Source organism: Anguilla rostrata, chromosome 3, assembly GCF_018555375.3.
Source record: "Anguilla rostrata isolate EN2019 chromosome 3, ASM1855537v3, whole genome shotgun sequence".
Taxonomy (NCBI): domain Eukaryota; kingdom Metazoa; phylum Chordata; class Actinopteri; order Anguilliformes; family Anguillidae; genus Anguilla; species Anguilla rostrata.
The window spans coordinates 2,934,450-2,950,000 of record NC_057935.1 but is presented as its reverse complement, the minus strand read 5'-3'; the positions used below and the strand labels follow the sequence as shown (position 1 = coordinate 2,950,000).

Genomic DNA, 15,551 nt, shown 5'->3' with positions numbered 1-15,551 from the left:
AAACATGGTGTCTGAGGTCTCACGCACGGTGCTCTGATCACACGCTCTCTCCCAAACTCACCTTCGGTTCCCCCTGTGAGAGCCCACACACAGGCTGGAGCTCGGGGTCTGTCCCGTTTCACACACTGTGGGACCCTCGAAGGACGGCAAAGCGGGAAATTTACTCCAACCCTGCGATTCTCAGGGAGCCAATCAGAGAGCTCCACCCTGAAGTGGCGCAAAACAGACAGGAAGTCACCGTATCCTGTACACCGTATCCTGTACACCGTATCCTGTACAGCGTATCCTGCCTGTACGCCGCCCAGCTCAGCCCGAGGAGAGCAAATCGTAAGCAATAGAAGCGCGCGGACGTTATCGCATTTCAGGTGACGGACGATTCCTCTTCTGTTTTTTTATGAGTTTAGTGGGAGCACTTTCTCCGGCACATTAGACGGAGATTAACTTACAGCAAACTCTCATCATCTGTCACTTTCAAAACAAATCAGACCGCGCTTTTACAAGCCAGTGCTCTTTAACAGCCTCCTCTTCTGCCACTTTCTTTATTTATTTTATTTCCCTGTTTTTTTCCTGTTTTTTTTTTGCTTGAAGTGAAACAGGAGGTGGACAATATTGACGGAAAAACCGATTGGAGGGAACGACCAGAAATTCGGGGGAAACAAAAAAGGGGACGGGGGAAGAAAGAGCGAGCGAGCGCGAGCATGCCCGTCCGTCAGAAGCATTCCAGTCGGATTTCCAGAGTTTCGTTTCATGGTTCGCTTCTGCGACCTTTGACCCCGGGCCACACACCTGGCTCGCTGTGTTTGGGACTCTGGGAGTGGGGGGGGGGGGGGGGGTCGACGAGCCGACTCAATAACTCACCTAGTTTGCCCCCCCGCCCCCCTCCTCTTCCTGAGTAATAGGGCTCTGATACCCCCGCCCCTCGGTGTGGTGCTCAGCAGGACCGCCCCCGCGATGGCGTCTGGTGCAGGAAGTGAGCGGACGGTTTTACGGGCCTGGCTCGGGCGCCGTAAAACACGATGGCGGGTCTGCTCCCGCCATCGGCCGCGTCCGAGTGACAGCTTTATCCCCCCCGACCTCGCCCGCTCAATTTGGGCCTCATAAATCTGCCCCGGAGTTTACGCGCGCGCTGTGTGTGCTGGGCGGGGGCGGGGGCGGGGGCGCGGGCAGGGAGCGGGGGGCTGTCCTAGTAGCAGGTGCCTGTCTGCCGGTGTGACAAGTCGCGTAGGTTCCCCTCGTTGTGGCGGGAACATCCCCTGGTGGGGGGGTGTGGGGGGGCCTATTGCAGGGCGTTTCAAACAGCCCCGCAGGATTCCGCTGCTCTGGTTCAGCTCTTCCTCTGAGGAGACTGTAGCCAACGCTAGCAACTGGCTGCAGTCGACAGAAGCACAGGCTACAGTTTGGGGGGCCTAGCATAGCGACCCATGCAGCTTAAAGCGTCTCCGTGTCCACAGGTCTGCTGGTGTCTTGACGTTCTGTACCTGCTCTGTGAAGTCACCCCTTTTTTTTTTTTTGAACACGCGGTTTTGTTTTCTATACGTCTTATATTTAATATTTTATTGTTTTCTCACTGCGACTGCTAGGGGGCGCCATTTCCGCCGAGCGCCTGCCTCTTCTCTGGCCTTCCTCCCCCCCCCCCGGGGTTGTCCTCGCCGGTGGGATTAAGGAGCATTATGCATTCGGTCGAGCGCGGAAAATTAAATCAGCCCCCCCCCCCGCCCCCCCCTCCCTCCCCGCGCGTGTCTGAATCGGAGGAGGGGGGAAAAAAGATAACCCCCGTTTAAAGGCTGAGTTATTAAATTCTGTCAGAGAGATATAGCTCTCATCCCCCCCCCCCCCCCCCGCACCGGCTCCCCTTCCCTCCCGTGTTTAAATGCAAAATAAAAAAGAACGGACTCTCTGATGATTGCTGTTTAAAGGTCTGGTGAGGCGAGCTGCTCCTCTTCGCCTCCTCGCGTCTTCCTCCAGCGCTGAGAGGAAGAGGAAGCGCAATAAAAGCGGACGGTTCCGCCGGAGCTGTTAGGGGACGGAGACTGCGCTCGGGATGAATCCTTTTTTTTTTTTTTTTTTTACGCCACGCAACGGCGTCCTGCCCCGCCCAGAGAGGCAGCCCGGCGCTATACGCTAGCCTCTCGAGTTCGTTACCAGAGCGAAATACGAATAAATAAATAAGTTGTGACATCGCTGAGAAAATGGTCTGATGTATCAGTAACCCCGTGGAAATCACTTGGTTGTGTGTGTGGCACGGAGTGTGTGGTGTGTGTGGCGCGGAGTGTGTGGTGTGTGTGGCACGGAGTGTGTGGTGTGTGTGGCACGGTGTGTGTGGCGCAGAGTGTGTGGTGTGTGTGGACCGTTGGAGTGTGGGTGTGTCTGTGCACTGGCGTATAGTGAGCGCAGAAGTGGTAGGTGTGTTGTGCTGCGGAGTGTGGTGTGTGTGGACGTGTGTGTGTTGTGTGTGTGAGACGGACTGTGGTGTGTGTGTGTGCGTGTGTGTGTGTGTGTGTGCTGTGTGTGTGTGTGTGTGCAGTGTGTGTTGTGTGTGTGGGTCGAATTGTGTCATGTTGTGCTGTGGTGAGTAATGGCTAGAGCGGTTACTGTATAGACAGGAATGTAATGATACTGTGTGTGTGTGTGTGTGTGTGTGTGTTTTGGGTGTGTGTGTGTGTGCTTGTGTGTGTGTGTGTTGAATGTGTGTGTGGGTTTGTGTGTGAGTGTGTATGTGTGTGGGTTTGTGTGTGAGTGTGTGTGTGTGTGTGTGTGAGAGAGAGAGAGTGTGTGTGTGCGTGTGTTTGTGTTTGTGGCTGTTTTGCACTCAGCTGAAAGTGTATATGGGTACACACAGCGGAAGAGTGAATTGATTAGCGATAAACCCGCCAGAGGCTCTCTAACGACTGCTTCTCCTCGGGGACCGTCCTGGATCCGTTTCGGGAGGGCGGGGCATCGCGGCTCCCCGCGCGGTCCTGCCGGATCTGACCGGGACACACGGGACCGTGCTGCTTCTGGGGAACGCGCTTTAGGACGGCGTTCCAGCCGCGTGACCGCACTGCGGGGTCAAACGACTCCCCAAAAACACCGTAAAGAGACGGCCGAGCATTTCAGTCACTAATCGACTCTCACTAGCTCAGTCTGCTGTGTCAGTTACGTCATTTTATTTTATTTAATTTTTTTTTAAACTATCTGCTTTGCTGTTGACGAACAGCTGTTGATTTTGAGACGGAGAAGCGGAGTAACGTTTCTACGCTTATATATAATGTTTCAGGCCTCCATCGTTACCGATGCATTTCCATAAATCACACATCCCCGTGGCGTTCCTGTGCGCGGGAGCGGAAAGCGCATTTACATACATATTGTTTCGCACCCTTCCCTCCGAAACTCCGCCATCCGCGCCTCTCCCCTCTCTCCTGGTGGAACACTTAATGAAGTTAAGGGCCAAAAAAAAAAAAAGTTATGTTCTAAGAACTGCAGGGAGATATGAATCACATTCCCCTTAAAGTGGGGAGTGGGGGGGGGGGGGGCAGAGGTTTTGTCCCCCTCTCGTCCCATCGGACGTTTGGAAACATGAGGAGGGAGGGAGCGGCTAGTCTCCAGGTCGAAGCTTCACGTGCGAGCACCTGGCATCTCTGGCCAATGGGCATTCACGGTTTTACCCATGTGACCTTCCATAGATACCGCTCCACTATAACTTAGTAGATGACTTAGATTTGTTGGTATGTTTTTGCCTGCCATTGGTTTTATCCGTTTCACGTCACATTCCGAAATCCAGTGATGTCACCGTTGGATTACATCACTCCTGTTGACCCCGCCCCCTTTATAAAGACGACTGATCTTTAAAGCGATAAAGAGTCAGTCTCACCGTTGCCTTCAGTACGCAGTAACCTGGTGGCCCTAGTCCACCAGCACACACAAACACGCCGTCAGTCTGCAGAGACACAGGTGCCACGTCCTCATCAGACACCTGTAGAGCTGTCGTTAAGCATCGACTCGTTTATTCAGGTTGCCCGAGTAAACTCAATTAGTGATTTAATTAATAGCAATCAAAACCTATTATGTAAGACATCACCTCAATTAACCAAGCAGCATCCACGAGCACCTCTATTGTATTCAGTGATATTTAAGATAATGGAGAAATAACATGATATTTTAATATTTAATTTAATATTTCACAGTTACAAATTACAGGATATGATTTTTTTTTTTCAGTTAATAGTTGAACCTGATGAATAAAACAGATAACAGTCTGCTAAGATTTATCGTATGACATCCTGCCGTTGAACGAAAGCACGTCCAGTGCTTGAATCGTTCTCTATCCTGAGCTGATACCGTGTTGTGAGAAGCACACACCGTTTTACGCAGATTAATTTCCTCTGTGTACGCTGCGTGCGCTAAATGCTGGAACCTTGTTCACTGAAATGTTGTGTCTTCTGCAGTCTCAATTTTCTAGAACGATGCATTTAGTTGGAGAGCAGCCTTTGTTTTGATTGGTTCTGACACATAACTGACAGCTCATTAGCTCCGCCTCTTATGGGCTTCGTGAAACCCTAGTGTAGATGGAGCACCTGAGACTGTAAACACTGGCATTTTTAAATCACCAGAACAATTTCTCTTTGTTTATATTACTTGCAATTTATGCCAACCCATATGGAGGAAAGACATCTCAGTCTTTTGGTTAAAAAAAAAAAGTAATCCAGTTTAAACTGTCATATATACTGCCAGAAGCGCATGTGGCATAATGCTCTGAACATATTTAAATGCGTCCTTCAGTCCCACGCATAATTGATGAAAGTGGTTATGGTGTGTGGTGTGAGCAGCATGTTTAGATTTGTGATGAAACGCCGGGTCCTTGCGTTCAGGACCTTATATTTGTGCGATACGGTACGTTGTGTTTTGTTTTGGTTTTTTTACCTAACGGGAGGTCGTTGATGGAAGAGTCAGCGGTTGTGTGTGTGACTGGTCGGCGAGGGCGAGGTCCTGTACCTGAAACGGTCGTGTTCCCGTCCAGGCAGCCCCCCTGCACATGACCCGAGTGGTTTCCATGGACACGGAGCGCGAAGTTACAGTGTATCCTTCGACCCCACCCCCCCCCCCCCCCCCCGTCCTCCCCTCTGTAATATGATGACCGGTGACTTCTTTTTTTTTTTAGCATTGTGTCAGCTGACATCGATTCCTCCCCTTCTATAATTAGACAGCATTTACACTAGCTCAGGGTAAAATAGCGTGTGTGTGTGTGTGTGTGTGTGTGTGTAGGTGCTAGAGAGAGAGAGATGAGAGAAGAGATGAGGAAGAGAAGACTGAGAGAGACTGAGAGAGAGAGAGAGAGACAGAGAGAGAGAGAGAGAGAGAGATAGATGTGCTAAAAGCGGAATTTGAGAAGCGTTCTGGGAATTACGGCGTTATTGTACCTCATCGGCAGGTCCTCTGAAAGGCGGTTTCTCTCTCTCCGTCTCTCCATCCCTCCATCCCTCCCTCCCCTCAGAGGAGAGAGGGCATTTATGTGCAGCCGGTGTGAGATGACACTGTAATCCTATAGAAGGATGTTTGGCTAGCTGTCATAACTCATTGAGTCCCAGGTGACCACCCCCCCCCCCCGCCACCGCCTCTCACATCTCTGTCAGAGCTCAGAGCTGCTGGTGATGAAGAGTGATGAAGACGATCTTGGATCAGGGCCTATATTATTTTATCTTCTTTTTAGCCTTGCTGGCTGGCCACGCCCTGACATGGGCCCACCCACACCACAGACCTGCAGAGACGCGTGATGCTAACAGGCGCTAATTCTGTTTTTTTGTTTTTTTTTTGTTTTTTTCCTTGTGGGCCTGAAGTCTGTCTGTCTGATTGGTCGATAGCAGTGTTGGCGGCTCTCGGAGTTCGCGGTTCACATTACCGGTCTCGCCACTTTATGCGGTGAACTTTATCACCGGCCAGATCTCCTCTGCTTGGTACGCCTGCCACATTTTGAGTATATCATTATTAACCAAAATTAATTTCACATTTCAATTAGCCCTAAATTAAGACATAAATAATGCTAGCCGGAACCAATTCCATTCCAGTTCAGCCACTTCAGGAAATGAATAGAAATGTAATTCATTTTTTAAAAATTCTCATGGAAGGTAATGGGCCTTTTTTCCCCCCAATTCATGAACTGAATGTGTATTGATTTCCTGAATTGACCCCCAGACTCTGGTTAATTTAAGACTCCCCCCCCCCCCCCTCCCCCCCATGGGTGGGTTTTTGGAGTGACCGGGCGGGGTCGACTCGCGGTCCCGGGACAGAAAAGTAGCGGGGGCTTTTTTCGCCGGATTTTCGCGGCCGTTTCTCAGGAGCTGGGAACATGCGCGCTGGAACTTTCCGCGACCCCAGCGGAGGTCAGAGAGGCTTAGCCCCCAGCGGCAGAGAGGCCCTCACCGTCCGCCATCGATCCATCGATCCGGTCCCACCACAGAGGCGAGGACCAGGAGTCACGGGCACAGGGTGTTCACTGCACCTTCACATGCCCCCTCACACACACGCGCTCTCACACACACACACACGCTCACACACACGCTCTCGCACACACACGCTCTCACACACACACACACACATGGTCACATGTGCTTGCACAACCATGCAATACCGCTTTCTGCCAGGGGAGTGGCGCTGTTTCAGTAATGCCAGTGACTGTCGTGCGCCCATGCCTACACCGCGCTCTGCGTTTGTACCTCCCCCACCCCGCCACACGGGAACACAGGCTATTCCCACCCCTCCGACGCGTTCGCGGGAGTGCATACCCTGCAGGAGGCGCTGTTCGTGCTGCCGTCTGTGTGGTGTCCCTCTCCTCACTCACCCCTCCTCCGCGGGAGTGGACCCAGCGTGATCCCCTCGCCCCCGGGACTGGCTCGCGAGTGCCTCCGAGCAGGCGCTGTCGCTGGCGCCTCTGCGGCGTCACCCACCCGCTCGGGCGCCCGCGTGAACCTGCCTCAGCGGCTATCTGGCTCGCTCTGTCAAAAGCCTAAGTCTCCTCGCTGGCGGACGGAACTAAACCCACGGCACCTGAGTCTCTGCCTGTCTCTTAAACTACTCCTGTATAGTATTTCTTTACTCAAGTATTGATTTTGTTTTTTTTTTATATACTTTTTATTTATTTATTTATTCTGGTTTGGTGACACTTCGGCTCGGAGTTTAGTCCGAACATTAGCCACAAAGGTTATTGTCCGTCCCTTCGGTCAGGCAGAAGTAATCTATCGCGGAGCAGTCAACGGCTTTGCTTTGGCTGGTTCTCTCAGCACCTGGAGAGAAGGGCTGAACTCGCTGCTGCCCTCTAGGCAGGTAAGATGGGTACTGCAGCCTGGCAGGAAAATTCTGCCGGTGATCGACTGTCAGTACAGGACAAGGACGCAGACAACACACCAAACGCACTGCCCACACTTTGGCCTACACACCTGCAGAAAGTTTAAAAAGTAGCGCTGTTTACCAGCAAGAAATATTTAGCGCTGTACAGCGAGGCAGTAAGAAATGTTTCCTGTGTCTCCGCAGATGTATTTCCTTTTAGAAATGAAAGTGGAACCCGTACACCACAAACTCTTCTACCTTGAACCCGCTGATCATATTCTTCTCGTAATTTTATGATAGCGGCATATTAACTTTGGCACTGGAGGAGAAAAATATTTATAGACAGACTGTAAAAGAACATCACTCCTGTTAAGAGAGTGATGTTGTTACATTCCTCTTGCAAGCTTCGCATATTTAAGCCACAAAGTGCAGTTGTGTGAGTACTGATATCTGCAGTATCTCTGGCTTTACCTGCCGCCTTTCATGGCTTTCAGCCGTTTGTAGTGAGCTGTGATTGGCCGTCTGGTCCGAGCATGCCAGAGTCAGGAATTCCAGGAATGGCTGTGGTAGTGATTCCCTGCTTCTCTTATCTGCTGCTGGGGGGAATTTTCAGCTTTGGTCAAATCTCAAAGGTGAGGGCCAGCCACAGCTCCTCCTCCCAGCACACACACACACCTGTGGACACACTCACCTATGGACACACCTGTGGACACACTCACCTGTGGAAACACCTGTGAACGCACCTGTGAGCATCCTTACCTTTAGACATACCTGTGAATCCCCTTACCTGTGGTCACGCCTGTGAACACACTCACCTGTGGTCACACCTGTGAATGCCTTCCCTGTGGTCACCTGCCTTTGCTCTCCAGAGAACAGCATCTCCCTGACACCCTTCTCCTCTCATCTAACAATGCTGAGTCAAATCCCTGTGTTTTATGTGCTTTTAAAACTGGAACAACATTGCCAGCACAGGAATACTCTCTCCCTCTCTCTCTCTCTCTCACTGTCTCTCTCTATCTCTCTCTCTCTATCTCTTCGACACATGCTCAGACATTCTTGACATTTGCAAAGGTTGAAAGACAAAGTACCTTTGCCTCCTAATAAGGGCACCTGCTCCTCTACCTGAATGAGAATGTTGCTGAGGGGGGGAGAGGTCATGCGTTTCTGACAGCTGGCTGCAGTACTGGGGGGGGGGGGGGGACAGGGGGGTCGCTCAGACCTCACCACCAAAACACCAGCTCCATAATTATAGCATGAAGTTCCACAGATGCACTGTGTTGGAAGCTGTGTGTGTGTGTGACAGCGTTTTATAGGGTGTTAAAGCATGTCCTGTGCGGGAGGTCCAGGAGGTTCCGGGGGATCACTGCGTGCTCTGTGGAATTCGGGTGGCCTCTCAGAGACTGGTTACAGTATTTCCAGGAGACCTTGATGGCCTCTGCTGCAGCATTGTCTAGGTTGCATTGTACTGAAGTCTTCCTCTAAAAAGAAGCTTTTTTATTTGTGGTCAATCGCCACCATCTCATGGACTGTCCACGGTGACTGTCCATGGGGCGCAGGGGCTTATAAAAGTTTTGAGCGGGAACCCGCTCACGGAGAATTTCGCCGGATCACGCTCCCTCTATTGCAGGCGGATTCTTGGTCGCACGAGCGCTCTGCGGCGTGGCTCCTGATCCTCTGATGAGCGTAGGGGGTGTCGGCAGACCTCACGAGCGGGTCTTAGCGGCCGGCTCAGATTGCGGCGGTGAGAACGCGCTCGCTCGTGTGATCGGGCACCCCGAACAAGAAGGCCAGAGCTGGAGCGACCCTGCCCTCGTTCGCTCCGAACTTACACGCAAAAATAAATTGAATCTGAAAGTGCAGTAAGCAGATCCGTGGGACACACGCGCCCAGCTGTTCACAGCCCTGAGCCAGGGGCAGACGCGTGTGCGATGATTATTGTATTGCGCGAGCGCGTGCGTTACCGCCTCAGCGTCAGGTGGCGGGCAGACCTGCCCCCACGGACCTGTGCGTGGATCTCGGAGCGTGCCGCAACTCGCCTGGTCTGACTCGAGCGACGAGCTGCGTATCATAAGCTCGCGACGGGCGCCGTGGCAACCAACCAGGGGACCCGCCTCGTTTTCAGCTTTGTTTTTTTCTTTTTTTTTTTCCTTCTTTTTTTCTTCTCCGCGATATCCTCTGCCGCTCGATTTGAAGACGAGGAATCGGGAGCGGATTTCATTGCCGCTCCGTGATTCGCCGGGGCCCCGCGGATGAGCAGCCAATGCGGACGCGCGCGCGGAGCCAATATTAGCCGAGCGGAATGTCGGTTCACCCGTGAACAGGTTGCCAGGGAAACGTTGCATAAGAAAGAGAGAGGAAGGCGGAGGACGGTGCCGCTGACGGGGAGACAGACAGGAGAGGTGTCAGGAGCTCCAGGGGAGTAAAACCTCACTGCTCCTGCCCCCCCCTCCCCCCCCACCCTCGATATCTAGCAGGAGAACAGCCACCCCCCTCCCATTGTGCACCACACTCTGTGTTCTTCTGGAGGAGGGCGGGGGGGGGGGCTATGGTGTACATATGGACCCTCTCTTTGATTCCACACCTCCTCACCATGTGCTTGCACTCACACACATGCACACACACACACTCACACACATGCAGACACACACACTCACACACATGCACAAACGCATGCTCGCACACACAAACACACACACGCACCCAACCACACACAAACAGACGAAAGAGTCACGGAGAGGCACCGAAGAAGAAGAAGAAGAAGAAGAAGAAGATATTGACACCCAGGATTTTAACGCTCCACTGAAGACGGAGGACAGTTATATAATATCCATCTTCATCAATTTCCCTTCATTACGGAGCTATAATGGGGAATGGGGAGGGCGTGTTGGAAGACATCAGTTATCTGAGTTACGGGTTCATTTACAGTCGGAAGTCATTTAACAGGCGTAGGTAGAACTAGCACTCGCCAGAAAAAAAAAAGAATTATGCGGTTTTTTAATAATTCATGCGACAGCTACAGCCAAATTCTTCTTCTTTATTTGGGGAGGGCAGGCCCTCCCTGTTTCTGTCCAATTATTTGGAGGTTCTGTGTTTGTAGCCCAAGTTAACCCCACATTTTTTATTAATTTGCTCGAGCGTCATATCGCCACGAGCCGTAGCCTACTTTATGTAGGAAGTCTTAAGACCGTTTACGTTTACGTTGACATTTTAGCATTTAGCATATGCTCTTGTCCACTGGGACGTGCATAAGTGTATACAAATAAGGCTTAGTCAATGGCCAGTGCTAATGCTAACGTTAATTCATCAGGCTCATAACTAATAGCCGTCAGTGCGTAGTCTTAAAGGTGCAAGAGGGAAAGAGAGGATGTAACATCATTAAAAAGAAAATGGCTCATATACTTTTAGATTAAGCATAGGCTGAAGTAGTTAAACCCATAAATGATGTTTGTTCAGCGAGTTTAATTTATCTCTCTTTTGTTCGGGAGTCAGGAGCGCTGCACACGACTGCGCTGTGGAATTTATTAGGGCCATTAACGCCGCTGAGGCATATTTCATAAAAATGAATTTACACATTTTCACACGTTCTGTAGCCGTTTAATACCAACCAACACCCCGCCCCCTGAACGTAAACATTCCGGAGGGCGTTCTCGCTAACGCAAATTAACCGTCACAAACGGCCATTGTGACATCACAATGAGACAGGATTCATGGCTGCAGAACGGACGTGTTGTAAGTGAAGGTGGTGCGGAGGTGGTGGTTCTGTGTGGAGGTGGAGGTTCTGTGTAGAGCTGGAGGTTCTGTGCGGAGGTGGAGGTTCTGTGTAGAGCTGGAGGTTCTGTGTGAAGGTGGAGGTTCTGTGCGGAGGTGGTGGTTCTGTGCAGAGCTGGAGGTTCTGTGTAGAGCTGGTGGTTCTATGTGGAGCTGGTGGTTCTGTGCAGAGCTGGAGGTTCTGTGTAGAGCTGGTGGTTCTATGTGGAGCTGGTGGTTCTGTGCGGAGCTGGAGGTTCTGTGTAGAGCTGGTGGTTCTGTGCGGAGGTGGAGGTTCTGTGCGGAGCTGGTGGTTCTGTGTGGAGGTGGAGGTTCTGTGTGGAGGTGGAGGTTCTGTGCGGAGGTGGAGGTTCTGTGCGGAGGTGGAGGTTCTGTGTGGAGGTGGAGGTTCTGTGCGGAGGTGGAGGTTCTGTGTGGAGGTGGAGGTTCTGTGCGGAGGTGGAGGTTCTGTGCGGAGGTGGAGGTTCTGTGTGGAGGTGGAGGTTCTGTGCGGAGGTGGTGGTTCTGTGCGGAGGTGGAGGTTCTGTGTGGAGGTGGAGGTTTGTGTGAAGGTGGAGGTTCTGTGCGGAGGTGGTGGTTCTGTGGGGAGGTGGAGGTTCTGTGCGGAGGTGGAGGTGGAGGTTCTGTGCGGAGGTGGAGGTTCTGTGCGGAGGTGGAGGTTCTGTGCGGAGCTTCCCGTGCGCTCGTAGGGGAGCGTGTTCTACCGTGCGGCTCGGCTGCGGAGGTGTTTCTCTGACAGATCGATCCCGTCTGGCCCTCCTGCAGGGGCACAGTTTCAGACGCTGCACTCTCCGTTTGACAGGAGAGCAGAGCTGCTTCCTCACTGTCAACATGGGGCGTGCAACCTCCAGGGTGTATCTCTCTCTCTCTCTGTCACAGACACACATCACATATTCACGCATGCACACACATACACACACATACACACGCACACACACACACACATAAACACACACACACACACACACACATGAACACAGACACATAATCCATTATCTGCATGTGTGGGTGTTACTGAAAGAGCGTTGAGGATGTGGGCTGTTATAATCCAGATGTTTCATTGCCTCTATTTGCATCTGCCTGGCGTGGTTTAGCAGGAGCTAAATCGCCATATTTTGTTTATTAAAGTGGCAAAAGGATTATCTCTCACTCTCACTCTCTGTCTGTGTGTGTGCGTGTGCGTGTGTTTGTGTGTGTGTGTGTGGAGAACATTGGCATGAAGCTTATTGGCAGTATTACCTGAAAGTTGTTGGTTTGAAATCTAGAAAACTGTGTGTAAGAAACCAGTGAAATGAACTGGCCGGTGGGGGTGTGCAGGGGTAACAGCCTCAGACGCAAAGGTAAATCAACCCTTTAAGGTGTGAGGGCACAAATATGTGTTTAGAGTGTTCTCAACTGAACATTCTGATGCTGATGTCACAATCACTACTGATAATTGAATGGAACGGTATTCTAGAAAAAACATTCCAAAAAAAGAAAAAAGTACTATCCTTAAGGGTTAAGCATGGCTGTCTGTGGTTGTGTTCCAGGAGCGGAGCTGGGGGGGCTGCTGGACCTGGAGACTCTGTACCGGGGGGTGGAGCAGAACCTGAACCAGAGCAGACGGGCCCGGCGCCAGACGGTGGACCGGGCCTACAACATCGAGGTGCTGCTGGGCGTGGACGACTCTGTGGTGCAATTCCACGGCAAGGAGCACGTGCAGAAGTACCTCCTCACCCTCATGAACATCGTGAGTCTCCACAAGAGCTACATAACGCCTTCATAAACACTACATAACACATTCATAAGCACTGCATAACACATTCATAAACACTACATCACTCCTTCATAAACACTACATAACACATTCATAAACACTAACCCTAACCCTCATGAACATCGTGAGTCTCCACAAGAGCTACATAACGCCTTCATAAACACTAACCCTAACCCTCACCCTCATGTACATCGTAAGTCTCCACAAGAGCTACATAACGCCTTCATAAACACTGCATAACACAATCATGAGCACTACGTAGATATGAACAAATGCTTATGCAAATAACTGCAAATAGTCGTATGGCGTGCGTTACATGGTATGTCATGGTAATGCCAACTGCTGCGTCAGTGGTGGTGATGTAGCACACCGTGTGCCGCATAGCTATTGACATAAGCATTTATGAATACTTATGTATTGCTTATGAAGGAATCATGTAGCCTTTACGAATGACCGTTCATTGAAAGTTTTACCTTCATTTTGTACCTTTCTGGGGTAGTTTTGAGGAATGGAACTTTGTTTCGTGTTGTCTGGACGCTGGCGCCATACCATGTGACCAAGATCAAACGGAACATGACGATCACCTGACTGGCGATTAGCTTTTAAAAGAAAGAAAGAAAGAAAAAAACGAGATGAAAGGGTTTGTGTGAGCGGAGCTGCTGGCCTGGGAATGACTGATGAGCGGGGCGGGGCGGTAATCTTGGCGGAATAAGCGCTCCCTTCGGCCGGCCGGCGACGGTGACCTTGAGCCGCGACGATGACCTTGAGCCGCGGAGACGGGTTCCGGACCGCGGCTGCCGCGGAGATGGCGGTATGACGAGCCGCCTGGGAGCCTCTCCTGGGCTAGCTGAGCTCCGCGGCGCAACCCGCTAACTCAGCGCCTCGTTTGCGGATTCAAGCCGCGGTTTATAACTCACAAACCCCTCCCGCCCCATCAACCCCCCCACCCTGCGCTAATCCTCAGTGGGGGAGGGGGGGGGGACATATCCTTTAAAAGTGCACTCAGAATAAATTACTCGAAATCCAGATAAATATAAATAAATAAACAAATAGATAAATAAAAACCTCCCACGCGTTTGTTCCCGCGGCTTTCTTCTTGAAAGTTACAGTAAAGTCTCTCTCTCTCTCGGCGAAGGGGAAGCAGACGGAGTCTCACCGAAACCTGGAGTCCTTCTGCATCCGGCGGGTGTGCATATCAATCCACAGTTCTATTGGCCCGTTGCTTTTTTTTTTTTTTTTTGTTTCTTTTTTTTTCATTTTTGTTTTTCTTTTCTTTTCTGAAGCCGCACCAGTTTGAGAATTCTCTGCCTGGTTCCTCGTCTGTAGAGGGCGAATCCCTCCCAAACTGTCTCGCTGATTAAAATGAAGGCGGGGGGGTGGGGCGGGGGGCTTATCGCTTATCGCCTAGCGCACCTGGTTGCTTGTCAACAATAACGCATCGCTAAAATCTGATAAAGGGGCGGGGCCTTCAGGTGATCACACTCAAAGGTGCGTCGTTTACGTGCTGCATTCATCGGGGCTCCCAGAAGCCCCAGATGTTTAGCAGTGGCCCGCCATCTTGCTTGTTTAAAGGGGAAGATTCCAATTCGTATTTCCAAACAAAGAGAGATCCAAAGATACCCTTTACCTTTTATTCTCCCTTCTTAGATTCCAAGGCATGTAATGTGGTTAAAAACGATGCTCCCCACTCAAACACTAGTCCCCCCCACACTCTCTCTCTCTCACACACACACACACACACACGCACGCACACACATGCCTATTTCATACCTATACCTTATTTTGACACCACACTCTTATCTTTTGGCTTGTAATTTTTCAATTCAATTTAACTTTATTTCAGACACATAGGTCCATAGTAGTAATTTTGAGTTCGCACTCCTATCTTCAGGCTCTTAGTTTGACACTACACTCTTATCCTTGGGCTCTTATTTTGACACTACACTCTTATCCTTGCGCTCTTATTTTGACAGCACACTCTTATCCTTGGGCTCTTATTTTGACACCACACTCTTACCTTTGGGCTCTTATTTTGACACGAAACTCTGGACGGCTCAAGCATTTGCGTGTTCTTCTCATCAGACGTGTAAGCGGTGCCGCGGCGGCAGCAGCAGCTAGCAAAACACAGCGCTGGTCCGTGGCCGCTCCCTCCGGAGAGACGTGATCTCCGCGCCGCGCTGGACCCGCCCACGCGCGGCTCAGCCGGGCTCACGTTAGCTGAGCGATGGCGCGCGGTCGACAGCTCGCGTCTCGGACCCGAGTCTCCGGCCCGGCAAAATGTCACCCTGCGCTCCGCTCTCGTTTTTTACGTGCTTGTCTTTTCAGTAAAAAAAAAACAAAATAATAAAATAAATCAAAACACAAAACGAATCCACGCAGATCCTCGCAGCGTCGCACGGAACGCCGCTTCCGAGACGGATAAACGTCTCGACGCCGGAATTTTTGTCGCGAAAACTTCCCGCGCGACCCTAAAGCCCGTCGTGTTTAGGTCACAGTGCGTAACGCATAGTGATTAATATCCATAATTTCCCTGTGGAATACGGCGCTGTTATATTTGGGCAGCTGCTGTTGTGGCCGCATATTTGATCGAGACGCTGAAAGAATCGTAGATCGTTTCGGCACTGGGGGGGCCGCGGCGTGAAGCTGGAGAGATGAAAACAAAAAAACATACTTGTTGGTTCAAGATGAGCAGCAGTCTGTGTTGGCTAAGCCGTGGGGGAATACTACA

General features: G+C 51.1%; 1 protein-coding gene across 1 annotated transcript in view; it reads left to right on the top strand.

The window, feature by feature from the left end:
- Window positions 1-15,551, top strand: part of LOC135249831 (A disintegrin and metalloproteinase with thrombospondin motifs 2-like) — a 128,782-nt gene that overhangs the window by 92,531 nt on the left and 20,700 nt on the right. The window contains exon 4 of the mRNA XM_064325432.1: window positions 12,597-12,796. Within this exon, the coding sequence (XP_064181502.1) occupies window positions 12,597-12,796 (200 nt within the window). The remainder of the gene's footprint in view (window positions 1-12,596; window positions 12,797-15,551) is intronic.